Source organism: Salmo salar, chromosome 12 (assembly GCF_965601325.2).
Source record: "Salmo salar chromosome 12, fSalSal1, whole genome shotgun sequence".
NCBI lineage: Eukaryota > Metazoa > Chordata > Actinopteri > Salmoniformes > Salmonidae > Salmo > Salmo salar.
The window spans coordinates 27232386-27252500 of NC_138302.1; the positions used below are offsets into that span (position 1 = coordinate 27232386).

At 45.6% G+C, this 20115-nt stretch overlaps 1 protein-coding gene across 8 annotated transcripts in view; it reads left to right on the top strand.

Moving 5' to 3' along the window:
* Window positions 1-2582: 2582 nt before the first annotated feature.
* The window catches only part of LOC106588706 (regulating synaptic membrane exocytosis protein 1), a 203930-nt gene continuing 186397 nt past the window's right edge, over window positions 2583-20115 (top strand). For all 8 annotated transcript variants that reach the window (XM_082958806.1, XM_082958799.1, XM_082958803.1 and 5 more), the window contains exon 1: window positions 2583-2993. In XM_082958806.1, the coding sequence (XP_082814932.1) occupies window positions 2824-2993 (170 nt within the window). In that variant the 5' untranslated portion in view covers window positions 2583-2823. The remainder of the gene's footprint in view (window positions 2994-20115) is intronic.

The following is a 20115-nucleotide window of genomic DNA, read 5'->3' on the forward strand; positions in this document are numbered from 1 at the left end:
CCCACCACAACACTACACAGGGAGATCACTGATGCAGGCACACCCACCACAACACTACACAGGGAGATCACTGATGCAGGCACCCACAATGGTGTTCCTATTTTTTTTATCACACTTTGTCTTCATCCCCAATCCCTTTCCCCCACCCCACCCGTTTTATCTTCAGTAAACCTTTTGTCATTGCATTCGATTGCGTTTGTCTTTCATTGGGATCACTGTCATTGAAAAGAGAAGGGGTTTCGTAGTTCAACTACTTGTCAATAAATCACTGGTTAACCTTCAAACTCCGAATTGAGACAACCGAGGCAAAGACGTCAGCAGGAGGGCAACTGTGACCTTCAGAAATATGCAATTAGGTGAAAAGTTTGTAACCATGTAACAACGCTAATGCGATCAGTTCTGTCCACATTTCCCGGAGAATAACAGGCGTTCTCGCTCAGCGCCTCAAGATGGAGTAGTAAGCACAATTATAATGGTTCCCCTCATAATGATGCTTTTATCAGCTGTTGGATGTGAGGATATTCCCATATTAGGAATTCCTGTGGGAGATTTATACCGTGAATAAGTATGATAATTGGACATTGTGCATGGATTGTCTATGGCTACCGAGTATTTCCATCATATGATTGTAGCCTAGGTTATGATTCTGTTATGATGAGGTTCACATTGCAGTTGTCTCCTTAGACATGACTGACTCATGGTATTGAAATCTATTACATCACGTTGATGCATCATGAAATAACCCATGTGTGTGTAGGAGTTTAAGCACAGGCATAATGTAGACAAGGTGTTTATGTAATGTAAGTGTGTTTTCCGTTTGTTCTTTGTCAGATTAAGATATATAACAGATGGTGTGACATGGCTATAGTTTACGTTTTCCCTCATTTTTCAAACCACCACCAACAAATTCCAACCCTGTTCTCAATTACATTCACTATTCCATTCCATTTCTGAGGGCTCTTCTACAAAACAATGTTATGAGAATGAAACCTGATACCAATAGCCATCTCCATTATTTAGGTTACAGCAAGAGGCTAAAAATATCCAGTTCTGACTGGTAGTAGTCACGACCTAAATTATGACAAAATTCTGCACCACTGGTAGTTGACGTCAATACAGTACAGTCACTTCCTCGGTGACGTAATCGAACGGACTCGATCGGTAGCATTGCCATCTGCTGGATGGACTCCGACTCGAGCCCCGTAACATTACGTCACTGGAAAGGAACCGATGCCAGTGTTTGGGTCTAGGTTTGAATACAAAGAGATGAATAGCCGACCATTAGAACTGATACTCGACAGTAAGAACCTGAGCTACAATTAATACGCATTTAGGCTACAGTAAATTCTTAAATAAGTACTCAATATGCTTCAGGCGTTTTCTGGAGAGTTTTGGGGAACCTTGTGACTAAGAATGTTTCAAATTAATTGAGTGTGCTTCATTGGTAATGAGAAAATAGTTGCACAGTCAGCAAAACAGCGTAGGGGTTTTGTCTTCAGTTCATTGACGTGTATGTAAATTCTGCTGTATAGACTAGCCAGTACCAATATATTTCAAAAGACAAGGGCTCGACAATGAAGTGAATGGATAGATAGCAAAAACTAGCATTAGCTGATGTAAAACTGTTGCAATTATGATACTTATGAGTTGTGCGTAAATGTCTCTGTCCATGGTGCTGAAATGTTTTTTCTTTATCGTGACTGAGAAACGCATTGCAGGATGTTCATTGTACTGATCCTATTTTATTGACAATCAAAGATGTTATTCGATTCTACTGATACACACTGTATGTTCATCCAGCTATATGTTATGTTGAATATTGTTTGAAATATAGCTGGTAAGAGTGATTGTCATTTGCATCTCTGACGCAACTTTCAGGAATCAAACTGAACGTTGATTAAAGTCTAGGACGTTGAACTCTCAGACAGAACCCAGTTTAGCCTTTCCTGTGGATCAATATTTTACGGTCTTAACGGTCAATTAATGTTGGAGCTATAACGACGGGAACGCGCACTATTTTTGGGTCATATTTGCAGGTGTGTGTGTGTGGTGCCAGCCAGGGTGGCGTGACTCCTGAAATAAGTGAGGTTGGGAAAAAGTGTTGTTCTTGCATGTGGCGAGAGAGAGAGAGAGACAGAGACCCATTCTCAAATTCGTAAAAGCGCGTGCACAACCATAAGGAAGGAAGACGCGAGCTCTAGGGGGCTGCATTCTCATTGACTGTTCCATCTCCCTGTCAGTGGCAGCAACATTAGCAGTGCCGAGGCGGTGGCAGCACACACAGAGAGAGAGAGAGAGAGAGAGAGAGAGAGAGAGAGAGAGAGAGAGAGAGAGAGAGAGAGAGAGAGAGAGAGAGAGAGAGAGAGAGAGAGAGAAACGCAACACACAGACTCCGCCTAACTTTACCACGGTCCAACCTCACCGAGCCCGTGTCCGGTGGCGCGAGGGCATCACAGCTCAAAGCCAGTCCATCCAGAGGGTCCCTCGGCTTGCTTGTGTCATCTCTTGGCGTGGAGATGGGCTTCCCGTAAAACCGGCGGTGGTGGAGGGGAGAGGCGGGCCGGCGGGGGTGGGGGGTGGGGAGAAGCGAAAGACTAGAGAGTGAGGAGGTGGAGAGAAAAAAAGCCGAGGAGGACGAGAAACAAAAGCACAACCGTGGGTGCCTGCAACAACCATGAGCAGCGGCGGCTTGCCCTATTCACCAGAGCTGCTGCTCTACCCGTGGACTATGTCGTGAGGTGTGGCTCGCAACGCTAAGCAGCAGGGATTCTGTCAGTCGAAACGACAGTAGCAAGCCAAGGAGGGGTGGTTCTGGTGGAAAAGATGTCGTCCGCCTCGGTGGGGCCCCAGGGCGGCCCTCGCCCACCCACTGCGCCGCCGACGGTTCCCGAACTGCCGGACCTCAGCCATCTCACCGAGGAGGAGAGGAAAATAATCATGGCCGTGATGGATCGGCAGAAGGAGGAAGAGGAGAAAGAGGAAGCCGTGTTAAAGTAAGGGCTACATTTCCTTTCCCTGAACGGTGGTCGGTGGAACCCCGAACGCAACACCCCCATTCACGAGTGAGGTGTCTGTGTCCAGAAGGCAGACGCACGAGCGGCCATCCGCCACCTATTAGTCCCAGTATGTTACCAATATGCCTGTCGTTTACCATTGTAGTCACCTTTCACACCCATTCAACCACCACAACCCGTTGCATCCCCCATTGTTCACTAATACTGGACTATAATTTCCGTATAGCCTACAGATGTTATAGCCCACGCTAACGGTGTTCCCTTGCTTGCCACTGTATGAATAATTCACACCAGGTTGGATACTGGGGTTCGTTTTGGGATTCGGCTATTCATGAGTGGGGAAAAAAATCACAGTTTATAGGCCTGTCAATGCTTTAGCTTTACTCAAATCCATTGTAGGCTATGCGCTCTTCTCCAAAGCCCCCATAAGGAACGGCAGGTGTAGCTTAGCCTATAAGATTGAAATTCATCCTAGTGTGGACCGAGCCTACAAGGTGAATAGATAATCAAGGTATCCTCGCCGTGACAGTCGATGGTGATGCAGGTAGTCATTGATAAGAACGGGGAAATCGGGTTAAACGAGATCCAGGTGTAGCCTCGCGCGGATGAGGGGAGACGGGGTGTACCAGTGGGGGAGCACTGGATGAATCATACCACAGGACTGCGTGCCCCCCTCCCTCCCTGAATCTTTCCATCTCTTTCTCCTCTCCCAAAGTATTTTTTTTTGTTTCGTTGCTTTGACACGGCCGCATACACAACCGACATCACCACCTTACCGAAGCAGCTTGGTGGCTGGCAAGGCTTGGTAGCTGTCCTTAACACAACATCAACGGTGTGCAAGATATCGAACTGTTGCTGTTTATGCCACCTGTTGCTGTTTATGACAGCGTCGTAGTCCAACAAGATGATGCTGACATTAAAACTCTAATGATGCTTCATTGCGAGCCTGGCACAAACCATTCGTATTTTATGCCCGACAATCGTGTTACACCGGTGTGGTGCCATTTTCCCCTTCCCTCGGCGATGAGTGAGAGTGGGTGTGGTTACACTGGTTGGAAATCTCACCATGTGATGTAAAGCCGGGCATTCGAGCTAAGCATGATAGGGGGAATTGCAGCTCGACCAGTTATAGCCAATATCTGGTTTTAAAACGCCTCAAGCCAGTATCAATTCAACTGATATCGAATGAATCAGTTATTGGGCCTATTTTATTCGGAAAACGTGTATGCAGCGTGAAGGTACCGTGCGCCTCTCGTGTTCACCTCTAGTCCACTGTTGGCCTAAAATATCTATTCTGTGCTCCTTCCCCCGTGAACTGATGTATAGGTTATTCTTTGGTTTTTCCCACCGGTCGGTTCCCAACACAATGCAATGAGGTGAATTAAAGTCACTTGTATAATTTTCCATAAGAGCATCGTAACGAGATCGTATGGTAATAGGGAACATCCATAGTGCACTACGTGACTCATGCTGTGTCACAAATATTAACTTTGCTCATCCTCACCGAAGGCTCAATCAAGTCGAATTTCCAACAGCAATACACTATGTAAGATATCTAGCCTATTCAAAGTGCTTTATCACATCCTTGTTTGCTGCAATTACATTGCACTGTTTCATTTCCTGGTTGAAATATGGGGGAGCCAGGACTGGAGCTGTCTCGTGCCTCAGGAGAGGAAGTGATGTATTTAATGTTCCATGAGGCGTGAGCCATCCACAGCTTCTGTAAATAATGCCCTCATCATTTAGCCAATCATTTATATGATGATCCATGCACACCCAAAGGTCATGGCCAGTTGCTGTGCTGTTGCTGTGGCTCTGTGTGCACAGTTGCACACTATTCCCTTTGAATATGAGAAGCTGTCATGTGTTGGCGGCTCTCAAGTTATGGCCTGTATGTAGTGGTTCAGTGCTTCCAAGAGAAATGGTATAGAATCACAATAGCCTTGTGTCTGGAATGTTTATGGCATGTGGGAGGATAGGGAATGGAGAGAGTGTGCGTGTGTGTGTGACAGAGAGACAGAGAGAGAGAGAGAGAGAGAAATGAATAATGTAAGAAAGAAAAAAGAAAGAGAATGAGAGAGAGAGAGAGAGACTGGGGATGTATGTGAACTTTCCATGGATTCTGCGGGCATTCCCATTCTTCCTGTGCATCAGGGGTGCAACTTTGGTTTTAGAAGTGGGGGGGACCTAATTATATATATTGTTTTATCCAGTCGGATAAACACTCCAAACAGCCTACCAGACTGCTAGGAGGCGTCCACATGGTCCTAAAGTACACCTCGTTTTGTATCACATTCTAATGATAAAACTGGGGGGTGGGATGCCATTTCAGAATGTGGGGGAGGGACATGTCCCCGTCCCCAGTGAAAGTTGCTCCCCTGCTGTGCATCATGGGATGCATTGGGGAGACGCACATTACTCAGACACGCAACATCAGAACCATTCGCACTGGGCACAGGCGTCAATTCAACGTCTATTCCACGTTGGTTCAATGTCATTTAATTGAGATGATGTGGAAACAACGTTGATGCAACAGGGTGTGCCCAGTGGGTTGTTGCGCATCATTACTAAACTCATATATTTCCATTGAGCATTTAACTTCTAATACAGTCTAGTAGTATGGCATTGTGATCAAGGTTTTTTCAACAGACAGGGCAAGCATTAGGCCTATGGGCCCACGTTCTTGGCATGCGGCCATCCAACAAATGACTTTCCCCATTCACTTCAGCTCAGTGAACGTTTCCGATGAACAATGAGCAATGTAGCACATGATTATTACGCGTGCAATAGATGATATCAAGCTAGTCTGTCGTGATAATGATATAACATGGCCACACAGGCCCTCCCGACTGTTCTGGGTGGTATTCATTAGACACCAAATGGAAGCAATCGGACCGAAACGGAGAGGGGCTACCTGAACTTGTCCAATAAGAAGTTGTCATTTTTGTTTCCCGTTGCAAAACCTTTTGCTACGGTTTGCACTAATGAATATGACCCAGGTGTTCTTATGGTACCTGGGAGCTAAGCAGCTGGTGATAAACTGATAGGTTCCTGTATCTCACCACCTCCACCTCCGTCATGGGAGAGGCCAGTGTGTCCAGGTCTGTTGCCCAGCCCAGAGGCCTCGTCCTGGGCTAATGATTACCCCTTAGGTCAGCCTGTGGGAACAGAGCACCTGGAGCTTCTGGTCCTAGTACTGGTGCTACTGTATCTGTACCATGGGTGACTCATCTCTGGAGGTGTTGTTGCAGCAGATGCAGCAGGTGAAGAAAGAGGATGTGGTCTATTGACTTTCTCTATCCTGTCCTATGTAAAAGATTTCAAAGAAGGTGTGAAATGAGCAACTTCACACTATGTTGACGTGCAAGACCATTACTATCCTCTGAATCAGGGTGTTGGACACGTGGCTTAAGAGAGATGGTATTACTGGACACTATAGACATGGTTGAGAGTGCAGTAGGAGTGCTGAGCACCATTCTAACACGCTAATGAGCAGGACTGAACTGAACACTGAACTAGCATGCTCAAAGAATTTTCAGCATTTAGCATTTAGCCGTTAGCTACCGCCCCAATGTGGTGAAACAACACCCGCTAACTAAACAGGAAATCTCCCCCTTAGAGCATTTGTGGTTTCCGTAAAGTAAATATAGAAACCCCTTTCAAATATTGATGAGCTAACAGAGGTTGTAGAGTTTCTTAGAGGGGTGTATGAAGCAGAGGGAGAGAGAGGAAGAGAGAGAGGAAGAGCCCTCATCATCAAAGATGGCGGAAGAGAGGAAGCCTAGAGTATAGTGGATGGAAGGATTTGGAGGGTTTAGGATTAGAGGGGTACCAGGGAGAGCGCGAGTGTACACACACACACACACACACACACACACACACACACACACACACACACACACACACACACACACACACACACACACACACACTGTGCCAATCTCTGCTTCACAGGGCTCCCGAGGGCCCCCAGAGCACAGAGTGCATCAGAAGGCCATGCAGGCACCACATCACCACCCAGCCATAGGTCACTGTTAGATAGGTATACAAGGGCAAGACGTGTAGCTGAGGTTAGTGTGGAGGTTGTAGGGAGGAGATGGGAATGGATGTCTGGAATATCCAGTTATTTTTCCCCTCTGTGTTGAGGCTACTATGACGTGAAGACTGTTGTGTAGGAGACAGTCACTTGCAAATACACATAAATACACATTCACATACATGTACAAGTCTCTCAAACATGCACATGCTCTGTGTACACCGTCCCACCCACCTAACACACAAACCCACTATGTGTGTATCCACAGCTGTGTCAGCTGCAGAGCCGGGAGGGCTGTGATGTGATTATTGATTGACAGACAGGATCGGTGGTTGATGTTGACGTGGAGCGGGTGTCAGACTTGGTGGTGCACCCTGGGGGCTGCTGGGGGTTAGCTATGTCCTCCCTGGGAATATTTTGGCTTTTGTCAGCTTCTGACTGGCATACACATACACACACACACACGCACACACGCACGCACACACACACACACGCACACACGCACACACACACACACACACACACACACACACACACACACACACACACACACACACACACACACACACACACACACACACACACACACACACACACACAGCTAGTGCTTCAATGGGACTGAGACACCTGGTGTGTTTGTTCCAGACTGCGTACTCAGCTACTATACTAACATAGATGCTGTGACACATCCTGTGACTGGTCCCTGATGTAATGATATCAAATGCTTAGATTCATCTCTGCATTTTATTATGAGTAGTAATGCTTATGATTTGTTATCGAGATACTGTATGTTCTGTAACCCCCCCCCCCCCATGGCCTTCCCTGTGGCTCAGTTGGTAGAGCATGGTGTTTGCAACGCCAGCATGGTGTGTGCAACGCCAGGGTTGTGGGTTCGATTCCCACGGGGGGCCAGTACAAAAAAAGAAATGTTCAAAAGAAAAAATGCATGTAATGAAATGTATGCATTCACTACTGTAAGTTGCTCTGGATAAGAGCGTCTGCTAAAATGTAAATGTAATGGTAATGACCTGGGCTCTGAGTTCCCTCGTCAAGTCTTGCAGTTGTAACTATTTGTCCATGTCAACTCCTATTCCCTTCTGCTTTCTCATCTCTCCGTCCCACCTCCCTTTCCCCCCTGCTGTGTCTCAGTGTCCCTGGCTGGTTACTTCTGCCTCCGTCTACCCCCAAAATAACCCCTTTTCACCCACCCCCCCACTCTTTCCATCCTCCACCCTCCTGCTGTGTCTCAATGTCCTCATGTTTCTGGCTGGTTACTCTCCTCTTCCCAGCAATTAGTGCTGTTCTGCTGTGGAGCTTCCTCTGCAGGCTGGAGGGAGGTAACTGACCATAGCCACACACACACGCACGCACGCACACACACACACACACAAAGATGCTTACACATACACAGAGAGAGAGAGAGAGAGAGAGAGAGGGGGAATGAATGGGGAGAGAGAGGCGGAGGGGAGGAGAGAGGAAAGAGAGAGGAGGAAAGATGGCATTGTGGGAAGGTGGAGAGAGAGAGAGGGATAAGGGGGAGGGGAGGGAGAACGCGATAGGGGAAATGGAGAGAATGAGCGTGGAGATTTCTCTGTGTGGTTTAATTCTCACGGCTGGAGGGAATGGTGAGGAGGGAGGATGTGTCCTTGGTGATGAACTCTGAACTCTTCCTGACTTATGTAGGTCTCCTGTTTCTGCCTTTAACATTTCTTCTGGCACAAGAACTGTGAGTTATAGAGACTGTATCCTATTTCATATTATTTAATATTGTTGGCATCCGTGACAGCTGGTTGGTGAATTGGGGATTTTTCCATTAAACATGGGGTCACACATTAATTGGGTAGAAAAACAGCCTTACCTCTTCAGGGATACATGTCCAGGAAGTCATGTGAAGCCAGGTTCTAAAGACTTATATGGCCAGACACTTCACAGCGTCACAACACGTCCCCAAATCGTTCCCATGAGGGAAAATAAATACCCTCTGTCTCTAGACATGAAAGTATTCCCTCGCTTCTGATATCTCACAGCTCAAATAAACACAAACTGCTATTTTTTCTTAATCAGAGAGCTGAAGGTTTCAAGGTTTCCGGGAGGAAAATGTTAATGTTGAATTATGGAACAGCTCTGGAAATAGCTGCGGCCTCCTGAAATATTTAAATATACAGTTTGCTTGCTCTGGCTGTGCTGTTGATGTCCCACATCTTTAACCTGTTTGAGTTTCCCCTCCGCTGTTGAATTTCTCCTAATTTGAAGTGTATATTTATTGGGCATGGCTTTGTTTATGTCTGTGTGTGTGTGTGTGTGTGTGTGTGTGTGTGTGTGTGTGTGTGTGTGTGTGTGTGTGTGTGTGTGTGTGTGTGTGTGTGTGTGTGTGTGTGTGGTGTGTGTGTGTGTGTGTGTGTGTGAGTACTTGCATGCATCCGTCAGTGGTTGTGCGTGTGTGTGTGTTTGTGTGTGTGTGTCTGTGTGTGTGTGTGTATGTATGTGTGTGTGTAACTTGTCAATGCCTCAACGCTTATTATGAGAAGATCAAAACTACCTTGATGTGGTGTTCTGTCTACCTGATGCGTTTCTGAGCTGTTTGAACAGGGCCCCAGTCGTCTTCATAGAAACTTCCATTCTTGAAGACTGGGGCCCTGTTCAAATAGTCAGCAACTTTTATTATACACACCAGCATCTGGTTTGCTGCAAAAAAACGGTGCATCTCCCTGCTAACACACACACACAAACACACGCACGCACACACACTATGGTTGATGTGTCTGTATTTAGTGGATGTTGGCTCTCACACAATCTTTTCTTTTAATTAGAATAACTCAGAGGCACTTGGGTGTAACTGAAACACCTGGAGGAACGATCATGTGTGGAAGGACAAAGTATGTGTGTGTGAGTGAGAGAGAGAGTTGCGTCAGTGTGTGTCTATGTGAGTTGTGTCAGAGTGTGTGTGTGTGTGTGTGTGTGTGTGTGTGTGTGTGTGTGTGTGTGTGTGTGTGTGTGTGTGTGTGCACGGCTGTCTTCTCAGTGGGGTGTAATTTCTCTATGCGGCAAGCAGCTCAGGTGGAACTCGGCTGCATGTCAAAGAATAGCTGCCCATTCTGTTCATTTTGTCTTGCAACATTTTGTTTCCACAGCAAGTTTGGTGGAGCAATTTTGGCACTGCCAGAGTCATACTCACTGTGGTGTGTGTGTGTGTATGTATGTATCAGGATCATAGAGAGTTCAAGGTATGTATTTATTTGTGTACACTATGTACGTTATTAGGGTCATTAGTAGTTCAGTGTGTGTGCCCTCTAGCTCTGGTGGGAAAAGGCCTCCTGCCTTTGACTGTGTGGTTACACCTGGGCTCCACTGCATCCTGGTTAATCATTTTCTGTTCCTCGTACTCAACTCCTCCTGATATTTGAATAGAGTGTGTTGTTGAGATACAATTGATCAGTGGCCAGTTTATTAGGTACACCCGTCTAGTACTGGGTTCGACCTCCCCCCTTTGTCTCCAGAACTGCCTGAATTCTCCGGCGCATGGAAACGTTGCTCAATTGGTATCAAGGGACCTAACGTGTGCCAGGAAAACATTCCCCACACCATTACACCACCAGCCTGTACCGTTGACACCAGGCAGGATGGGGCCATAGACTCATGCTGCTTACGGCAAATCCTGACTCTGCCATTAGCATTACACAAGAGAAACCTGGATTCGTTGGACCAGACAATGTTTTTCCACTCCTCAATAGTCAAGTGTTGGAGATCGTGTGTCCGCTGGAGCTGCTTCCTCTTCTTGCCTCTGGTGTCAAAGGTTGCATGTTCGAATCCAGTGCTAGAAAATTGTCCCCAACATTTACTTTAACCATTCCGAGTTAAGGCCTAACCTTAAGACTTCGAAGATTATGCCTAAATTTAACCCTTTAAAAATTCTTAGTTAATGCCTAAACTTAAAGGAGAACTTCACCCTGGGGAGATCTGGGCTTGTTTTCAGCATGTCTGAGGCATTTCTAGGCAAGTGTGATGTGTTTCACATATAATTTCCCAGGAGGAAGGCAGGTCAGGGCTTCGCGCGCTGAATGATACACCCTATGACGGCTTCAAGTGTGTTGATGATGGGGCGTGAGATCTAAAAAGTAACGTAGTCCCGCTTTGTGGCATTTCACAAAGGCTCCATGTTATACTGATCGCACTATACGTTTCTGTAGGTATAGATATGGTTGTCCTTGTTCGAAAGAGCCATTGGACATCTTTCAGCGATGTTCCTGTTGGCGGATTCATTGCTAAATATACAAGCAGAGAACAACATTTCAGTCTCTGAAAAACGACAACTTGTGTTGGGCGGTACTTCATGCTCTGGCCCCGGTCCTCCACAAATGCTGGCTTTTTGAAAAGGAGGTAGACACTACTGTAACAACAATCCTTTGGGCAAAACCGAAAGAACTGACCAAACACAATGGCTTCAAGTGATTCCTCTCATCAACACGAATTCGACGTCGGAGCATCTATTAGCTTCATGGTGACATTCAACCAAGTTTCAACTGGATATAGCAAGGAGGATTCGAAACAAAGAGTTGCATTTAGCTAACGTTAGAAGCTTAGCTCCCAAGTGGCACAGCGGTCTAAGGCACTGCATCTCAGTAACTTCGACAACTGAAAATAATTTTACTAGCTAGCTATTCTGGTGGTTAATTTCGGTATTATCAAATGAGGACAGACAAACTTATCGCACAAGTCAGAGTTACACTTAAACGAAATCTTTATTCACTTATTAATTAATAAGGAGAGCAGGTCACACCACACCCACACAAGTGAATGATGTGAGTGCTTTACAATAACAATGGCTGGTCAACGAACCACTTAGATGATTCGCTGAGAGCCCCGACACAAAGGATACAAACACCTTTTATAGCAAAGATACACCCCCTTAGTCTACATGACAAACAGCAGATGTGTGGAATGAGTCACAAGGTTAGGGTCTGTATGAAAGATACTAATAATTCACAGCAGACAGTATCTGCTGTAAGACTGTTGTCATTGTGTAGAAACCAGGGTCTGGCCCCCAACACAAGCTTCATCTCATAATTATCCATACCCGAGCCATCGCTCCCTGGTACCCTCCAGTCAAACCGGAGCAATCTCCCTCACATGAATGGAATGTGGCCTAAGGCATTGCAAATCTACTTGTCAGCATGAAGCCCCAGAGGCCCACTCTCAGTTCACACAGACACAATATAGTTCTAAGAACCCCCTATTCTGTTGCATAAAACAACCATTTGATGCAATAACAACATTATAACATAATCTTGTAATTTCACTCTCACACTATGTCACATAATTAATGAGGGTTGAAATTGGTTATGATTACGACCGTGGATGCATTTCAATCTCACAAATAGGCATGACGCCAGATAAGATTCCAAACAGATGTAAATAACAAGTATTTCATATCCAGCAAGCTAGCTAGCTACCTTTACTAGCCATCAGTGAGGAGAAACAATAATATAACAATTTATTGTTGTAAATCTCTAAAACCAAAGCTGGTTTTACTATAAAAAATATTTGCCTAAGCATGCTTGATAGACATGGCTGAAGGTAGATACTGTCTGCCTATGTAGGCTCATTTGTAAAGTCGGGTCACTGTGAAAAGATTGGGTGATATGCCATATTTCTTTCTATTAGGCTAGATATTGTTGTAAATGTGATCTCTGTGCCTGTGCATATGTTTGCATGTTCAACTAGTCTACCATAATGGTGATGTTATGCTGACATGGTTGTTCAAACTGTATAATGGAGTATAATTTGAGTTAGTTTTTTTGTCTTAAAGACAATATCGTGTGGTGCCTGGGCTTCTTCTTGTTGTGGCTTCTAGATACAGAAGCATAATTCATTTGCCTGCGTGTGTCAATGTAGCAGAACTGTATCCCGTGTACTGTATCCCTCTTGAGGGATTAGACATTATGCTGGATTTCAAGCAGATGACTCATGAAGAGCTGAACGGCAGTTTGATCATAACAACACTCCTCCCACAGCTTTACATGTATTCCCAGAACTTACTGTATGTTTCTTTGGAATGGCAATCACAGTGGGTGCTCTGGTCAGAGGGTGCGCTCACCCCCACCCGCCCGAGACGGCGGCAAGGTAAGGCCCCGCCCTCGGCCCAAATACATTTTCCAAGGGCTGGAAAAACCAAGCCCTGCATGATGCCTGGGTGGGCATGGAAGTGAGCGCACCCATACATAAAAAAAATATGTAACCTTTATTTAAATAGGCAAGACAGTTACAGTAAGAACGAATTATTATTTACAATGATGGCTTACCAAGGAACAGTGGGTTAACTGCCTTGTCCAGGGGAAGAACGACAGATTTTTCTAACATTGCCAGCTCACGGATTCAATCCAGCAACCTTTCGGTTACTGGCCCAACGCTCTAACCACTAGGCTATCTGCCACCCCTAACTACCAGGACCAGCGCACACACCACTCACAGCATGAAACTACCCATAACCACCAGCACCAGCACACACACCGCTCACAGCATGAAACTACCCATAACCACCAGCACCAGCACACACACCGCTCACAGCATGAAACTACCCATAACCACCAGCACCAGCACACACACCGCTCACAGCATGAAACTACCCATAACCACCAGCACCAGCACACACACCGCTCACAGCATGAAACTACCCATAACCACCAGCACCAGCACACACACCGCTCACAGCATGAAACTACCCATAACCACCAGCACCAGCACACACACCGCTCACAGCATGAAACTACCCATAACCACCAGCACCAGCACACACACCGCTCACAGCATGAAACTACCCATAACCACCAGCACCAGCACACACACCGCTCACAGCATGAAACTACCCATAACCACCAGCACACACCACTCACAGCATGAAACTACCCATAACCACCAGCACCAGCACACACACCGCTCTCAGCATAAAACTACCCATAACCACCAGCACCAGCACACACACCGCTCTCAGCATGAAACTACCCATAACCACCAGCACCAGCACACACACCGCTCACAGCATGAAACTACCCATAACCACCAGCACCAGCACACACACCGCTCTCAGCATAAAACTACCCATAACCACCAGCACCAGCACACACACCGCTCTCAGCATGAAACTACCCATAACCACCAGCACACACACCGCTCACAGCATGAAACTACCCATAACCACCAGCACCAGCACACACACCGCTCTCAGCATGAAACTACCCATAACCACTAGCACCAGCACACACACCACTCACATCATGAAGCCAAACCACAAAACATAAATAAATAATAACAATAATCCCATCCTCACCCCTGATTGGAGGACCTCAAACATTTACCCTGTACAATTCTGTATATAGTTACTTCAACACTCATCAATTCCACCCTTCCGACAGCCACAGATCAACCCCAATAAATCACAGATCGTTCCCAATAAATCATTAATCGACCATTTCCTCTCGCAATACATCCCTCCATTCTCCCATGGTGTTTCACTAGGGACATATAACATTCTTCTTGAATACCCAGTTCTCTTGAGTTAGCATTAAATAGTGTACACTCCCCTGCATTTTAGAATTGGACAAATAAACAATTTTTGGGGGGATATCTGAATGTCTAATATCTGTTCAGCTTATATAAATATCTTCTGTGAATCCAGAAGGGCAGACAATTTTCAAAGATTGATAGAAAAAAAACATATTTATTTGATGGTGGTTCTACATCAGGGCTCTCCAAACCTATTACTGGTGTGACACTGTCCTGTAGGTTTTCACTCCGACTCTAATCTAGCACACCTGATTCTAATAATTAGCTGGTTGATAAAGTGAACCAGGTTAGTTACAACTGGGGTGGGAGCGAAAAACCCTACAGGAGGATAGATCTCCAGGAACAGGGTTCTACATGGTCTTATGCTTTGCCACACTGGCTGTGTTTACACAGGCAGCCCAATTCAGACCTTTTTTCCACTAATTGGCTTCAGGTACACTGGCAATTGTGTTCGGCATTGGGAGCTGGGGAAGCTGAGACTCTTTGTGCTTATGGTGATGGGCCTGTCCTGTCTGCGGTGAATGGCCAGCTGGATTAGACTCTGCCGAAAGTGGTGTAGGGCCTCTTAACCACCAACTGTTTGGTCCTCTTGCAGAAGATTTGCTGGTACTGCATTTTATACTCTTTGTGGATGGAATGTAGGGCAACACGCCTTTGTTGGTAAAGGTATCAACCAAATGGGACCGGCTAGAGTCTTGTTTAGGGACAATGAGGGGACATTGGGAGCTGCTTTTGAAAGGAAAGATCAGTCAACAAAGTAAATGGGCTGGGGGGGCTAAAGAAGGCCGTGAAAAGTCCTAGGAAGGCAGTTCTTACACAATATAAATGGTTGTGTATGGGAGATTGAGGAGAAATGGCACCTCAATCGCTCCCATACACAACAATACATTTACTGTCTTAAGCACAACCAAAAAACCCTTTCTCATCTCAAAGTACTGTCTGTAAACCTCCCCCATCCCATTGACAATGACAGATCATTCTTGTCAATAGTATCCCTTTGCAGAGGAATTTTGAAGACATGTCTTTGTATTGTGTTTTGAGAATCTGCAGAGAAGAATGAGGTGGTTGTGTCAGTGTCCCTTGTTGGTTTCTGTCCCACAATCTTGTTGTTCTCCATAACCGCAAAGTGTGTCTGCTCCCTCATGCTTGTGTACACACAATGCCCCTGCTTTGGGATATTTTTTCAGCAGGGCACTGTGGAATGACTCCAGATAACCTGAGTTTTACAAAAAGAAAAGGTAAAAAGCGGGGTGGACTAAATTGATGACATGGTCTGGAAGGTACTCTGTCTGGAAGGTACTCTCCTCAGGCTACCTCTAACCACCTGTAACCCCATAACACAAACACAAACCATACAAACACTGCCCAGTTCATGTTTATAACATGCATACTGTAAATTGAGCTATCTTAGCCGTCAGCTTGTAAATATTTTTGCCAACTTACATTAGCCTTGTGCAGAGCTAGAGGTTGGAAGCGCATGTTGGTGGAATCAGATTCTGTACCACCTACAACAAAATACAGAACAATACACAATTTAACCACCACACACATTGTATTGATCTCTATTAGACTGGCTAGCTAAGCATACCTAACATGGATATTTCAATGTTGTCAGCTTGCTGTTAGTTAACTAGCGTCACTAAATTGGCAGCAAGATTACTAGCCAGCTGAGACGGGCTGAGAACAAACTAACCAACCATAGACGATTTATACACGTTCGTCGTTACTACCAACACACAAACAGAGAGTGAGTTAGCTAAATCGATAATTCTATTTTTAGTAACGGAGTGCTTTCCAGACAAGTCTGGAATAGATGACTACCAAATTGAAATACCAAATAAGAGTAACATTAGCTAGCTCACAGCAGCTAACGTCAGTCAAAGATAGAAACAACAAACAAACATGTTTACTTTACTGAAGGAAGCTACCAGTCTAGCAGTGACTACCATGGCATAAGTTAAATTGATTGACATTGTGTATACCCGAAATATAGCTATATGATTTATCTGATGGCTTTCAGAGTTCAATACAGGACTGTAACTTTAGCTAGCTAGCTAGCTAACTTACCAGCTAGTCCAGCTAGGCTAGCAAGCTAGCTAACATTAGGTTACCTCTAGTTGACAATCTTCCGTTTTGTTGTGAAGGGAAAAAATGTATGGTATCGCATCACTTCTCAGCTGTCGTCTAAATGGATTACCCATCAGTTCAGCCTGAAAATCCCTCTGATAATCTTTGGTCACCGCATAATTTTTGACAGCTGCATAATCAGGGTGAATCCCTGGTAGGTAGAATGGTAAAAGGTACCACATTTTATTGCTTGTTTGTAAATAGCACAACCATGCACACCACATGGGCATGATGACAACAATAGTGAAAAACAAACGTTTCAAAAAAGATATGGCCTAGATTAGTTCTGAGATTACTGTGTGTTTGTCGTTCCAAGTAAACAACACCATTATTCAGGTTTGTGGGCATGCCCCCTCTACCTAGCGTGCGGTATAAGCATTTGCTATGAATGCCGGACTTTGTGGTTCACTATGAGCAGGCGAATACACAGGGAGTTGAAACTTCCCGATTCTACCAGTGAAATGAAAATGTGCGAGTTCTAGCTTGTGCCGTTCTGCATACCAATGTTGTACTGCACCGGTATTTGCCTGTTTGTGGTCGCCTGTTAGCTTGCACAATTTTTGCCATTCTCTTTCGACTTCTCATCAATGAGCTGTTCTCGCCCACAGGACTGCCACTGACTGGATGTTTTTGTTTGCTGCACCATTCTCGGTAAAAACTAGACACTGTTGTGCGTGAAAAGCCCAGGAGGCCGGCCGTTTCTGAGATATTGGAATCGGCGTGCTTGGCACCAATGATCATACCGCGCTCAAAGTTGCTTAGGTCACTTGTTTTGCCCATTGTAACGTTCAATCGAACAGTAACTGAATGCCTTGATGCCTGTCTGCCTGCTTTATATAGTATGCCACGGCCACGTGACTCACTGTCTGTATGAGCAAACCATTTTCCTGAACATACCTAATAATTAATATTCTCCCTCACTACCAGTACAGTGGACCTTATTGACATAAGCAGTGTGTGTGTTCTAGAGATAATGCATAGATAATGGACCATTTTCAGTAGATGATCAGCATTGATATGAAGACAATTCCATATGACCTTTACATTCCCATTTGTCATCTCAGACTCCTTTCCTCTGTGTCCAGAGTGGGAGGGAGGAGAGACAGGAAGAGGGCAAGGAGAGAGAATAGAGGGAAGAGGGGGGAGGAGAGGGAGAAGGAGGAGAGTGAAGTGAAGTATGAGAGGGAGGAGAGAGAATAGAGGGAGAAGAGGGAGGAGAGGAATGGGCTTGGAGCAGATGGTGAAATATGGAGAGAGCCCTCTTCATTTATTTAACACACTGACGAGAACACAACATTATGGAGAGAGGGAGGGAGAGAGAGAGTGAGAGAGAGTGAATAGGATGGGTGGGAGGAGTATGTGAGAGTGACTGAAGAGGGAGAGGAGGGGATGGAGAGATGGGGGAGATGGAAAGATGGGGTGAAAGAGGGACACGAAGAGGAAGAGAGGATGTGACAGAGAAAGAGACAGAGGCAAGGGGATAAAGGTGAGAGTCATGGGGATAGAGACAGAGGCAGGGAATAAAGCTGAGAGTCATAGGGATAGAGACAGAGGCAGGGAATAAAGCTGAGAGTCATAGGGATAGAGACAGAGGCAGGGGAATAAAGCTGAGAGTCATAGGGATAGAGACAGAGGCAGGGGAATAAAGCTGAGAGTCATAGGGATAGAGACAGAGGCAGGGGGATAAAGGTGAGAGTCATAGGGATAGAGACAGAGGCAGGGGGATAAAGGTGAGAGTCATAGGGATAGAGACAGAGGCAGGGGAATAAAGCTGAGAGTCATAGGGATAGAGACAGAGGCAGGGGGATAAAGGTGAGAGTCATAGGGATAGAGACAGAGGCAAGGGGATAAATGTGAGAGTCATAGGGATAGAGACAGAGGCAGGGGGATAAAGCTGAGAGTCATAGGGATAGAGACAGAGGCAGGGGGATAAATGTGAGAGTCATAGGGATAGAGACAGAGGCAAGGGGATAAAGGTGAGAGTCATAGGGATAGAGACAGAGGCAGGGGAATAAAGCTGAGAGTCATAGGGATAGAGACAGAGGCAGGGGGATAAAGGTGAGAGTCATAGGGATAGAGACAGCGTAAGGGAGAGAGAGAAAGAGAGAAAGATTACAGAGAGATGAGAGAGCAAGACAGAGAAACAACGAGCGAGTGAGAGAAAGTTAGAGACTGATAAAGGTAGAAGTCAGAGCGATAGAGAGAGAGAGGTAGAGAGAAAGAGAGAGAGAGAGGTAGAGAAAAAGAGCGCGAGAGAGAGAGAGAGAGAGAGAGCTGGTGAGCATCCTGTTTAGTGCTCCCAGAACTCAACAGCATGAACGTTTAATGAGCAGGCATTCCGCTTGGGCTGCCCACAAGTTCTGTGTGTGTGTTGGTTTCTGTGTGGGTGTGGGTGTGTGTGTGGATGTTTCCACATGTATTCCAACAGCATTTCTTAACACGTGTGTTCATTCTTTATGAGGGGTATTCTGACTATGCATTACGTACTATACACTGAGTGCACAAAACATTAAGGACACCTGCTCTTTCCATGCCATAGACTGACCTGGTGAATCCAGGTGAAAGCTATGATCCCTTATTGATGTCACTTGTTAAATCCACTACAATCAGTGTAGATGAAGGGGAGGAGACAGGTTAAATAGGGTTTTTAAGCCTTGAGACAACTGAGACATGGACTGTGTATGTGTGCCATTCAGAGAGTGAATGAATGGGCAAGACAAAATATTTTAAGTGCCTTTGAATGGGGTATGGTAGTAGGTACCAGGCGCACCAGTTTGTGACAAGAACTGCAACACTGCTGGGCTTTTCATGCTCAACAGTTTCCTGTGTGTATTAAGAATGGTCCACCACCCAAAGGACATCCAGCAACTCAATATTAGGAAGGTGTTATTAATGTTTTGTACGTTCAGTGTATATACTGGGTGTATTTTTACTTGTGTGTGTGTGTGTGTTTGTATGTGTGTTTGTGTGTGTGTGTGTGTGTGTGTGTGTGTGTGTGTGTGTGTGTGTGTGTGTTTGTACATGTGTGTGTGTAGTCTGTCTGTCTGGATAGTGATGGAGGACTAGAATACATTTCATCAATACACTGATCCCAAGTCAGCTTTATAGTCTTTCCCCCCTGTAAAGCCCGGATTTACTCCTGTATGGCCCAGCCACAGAAATGAAGTGTGTACAGTTCAGAATGAAGTGTGTAGTAGGAAGGAAAGAGGAAATGGTTTGTGGCCGAGGCAGGGTTAGAGTGAGGGGATTAGGGGCTGGGCAGTCATTACTCCAGATCGACAAAGACTAATGGTTTACATCACAGACAGAGGGGTGTTGGAGATCAGGGTAGGTGTGTGTGTGTGTGTGTGTGTGTGTGTGTGTGTGTGCGTGCGTGCG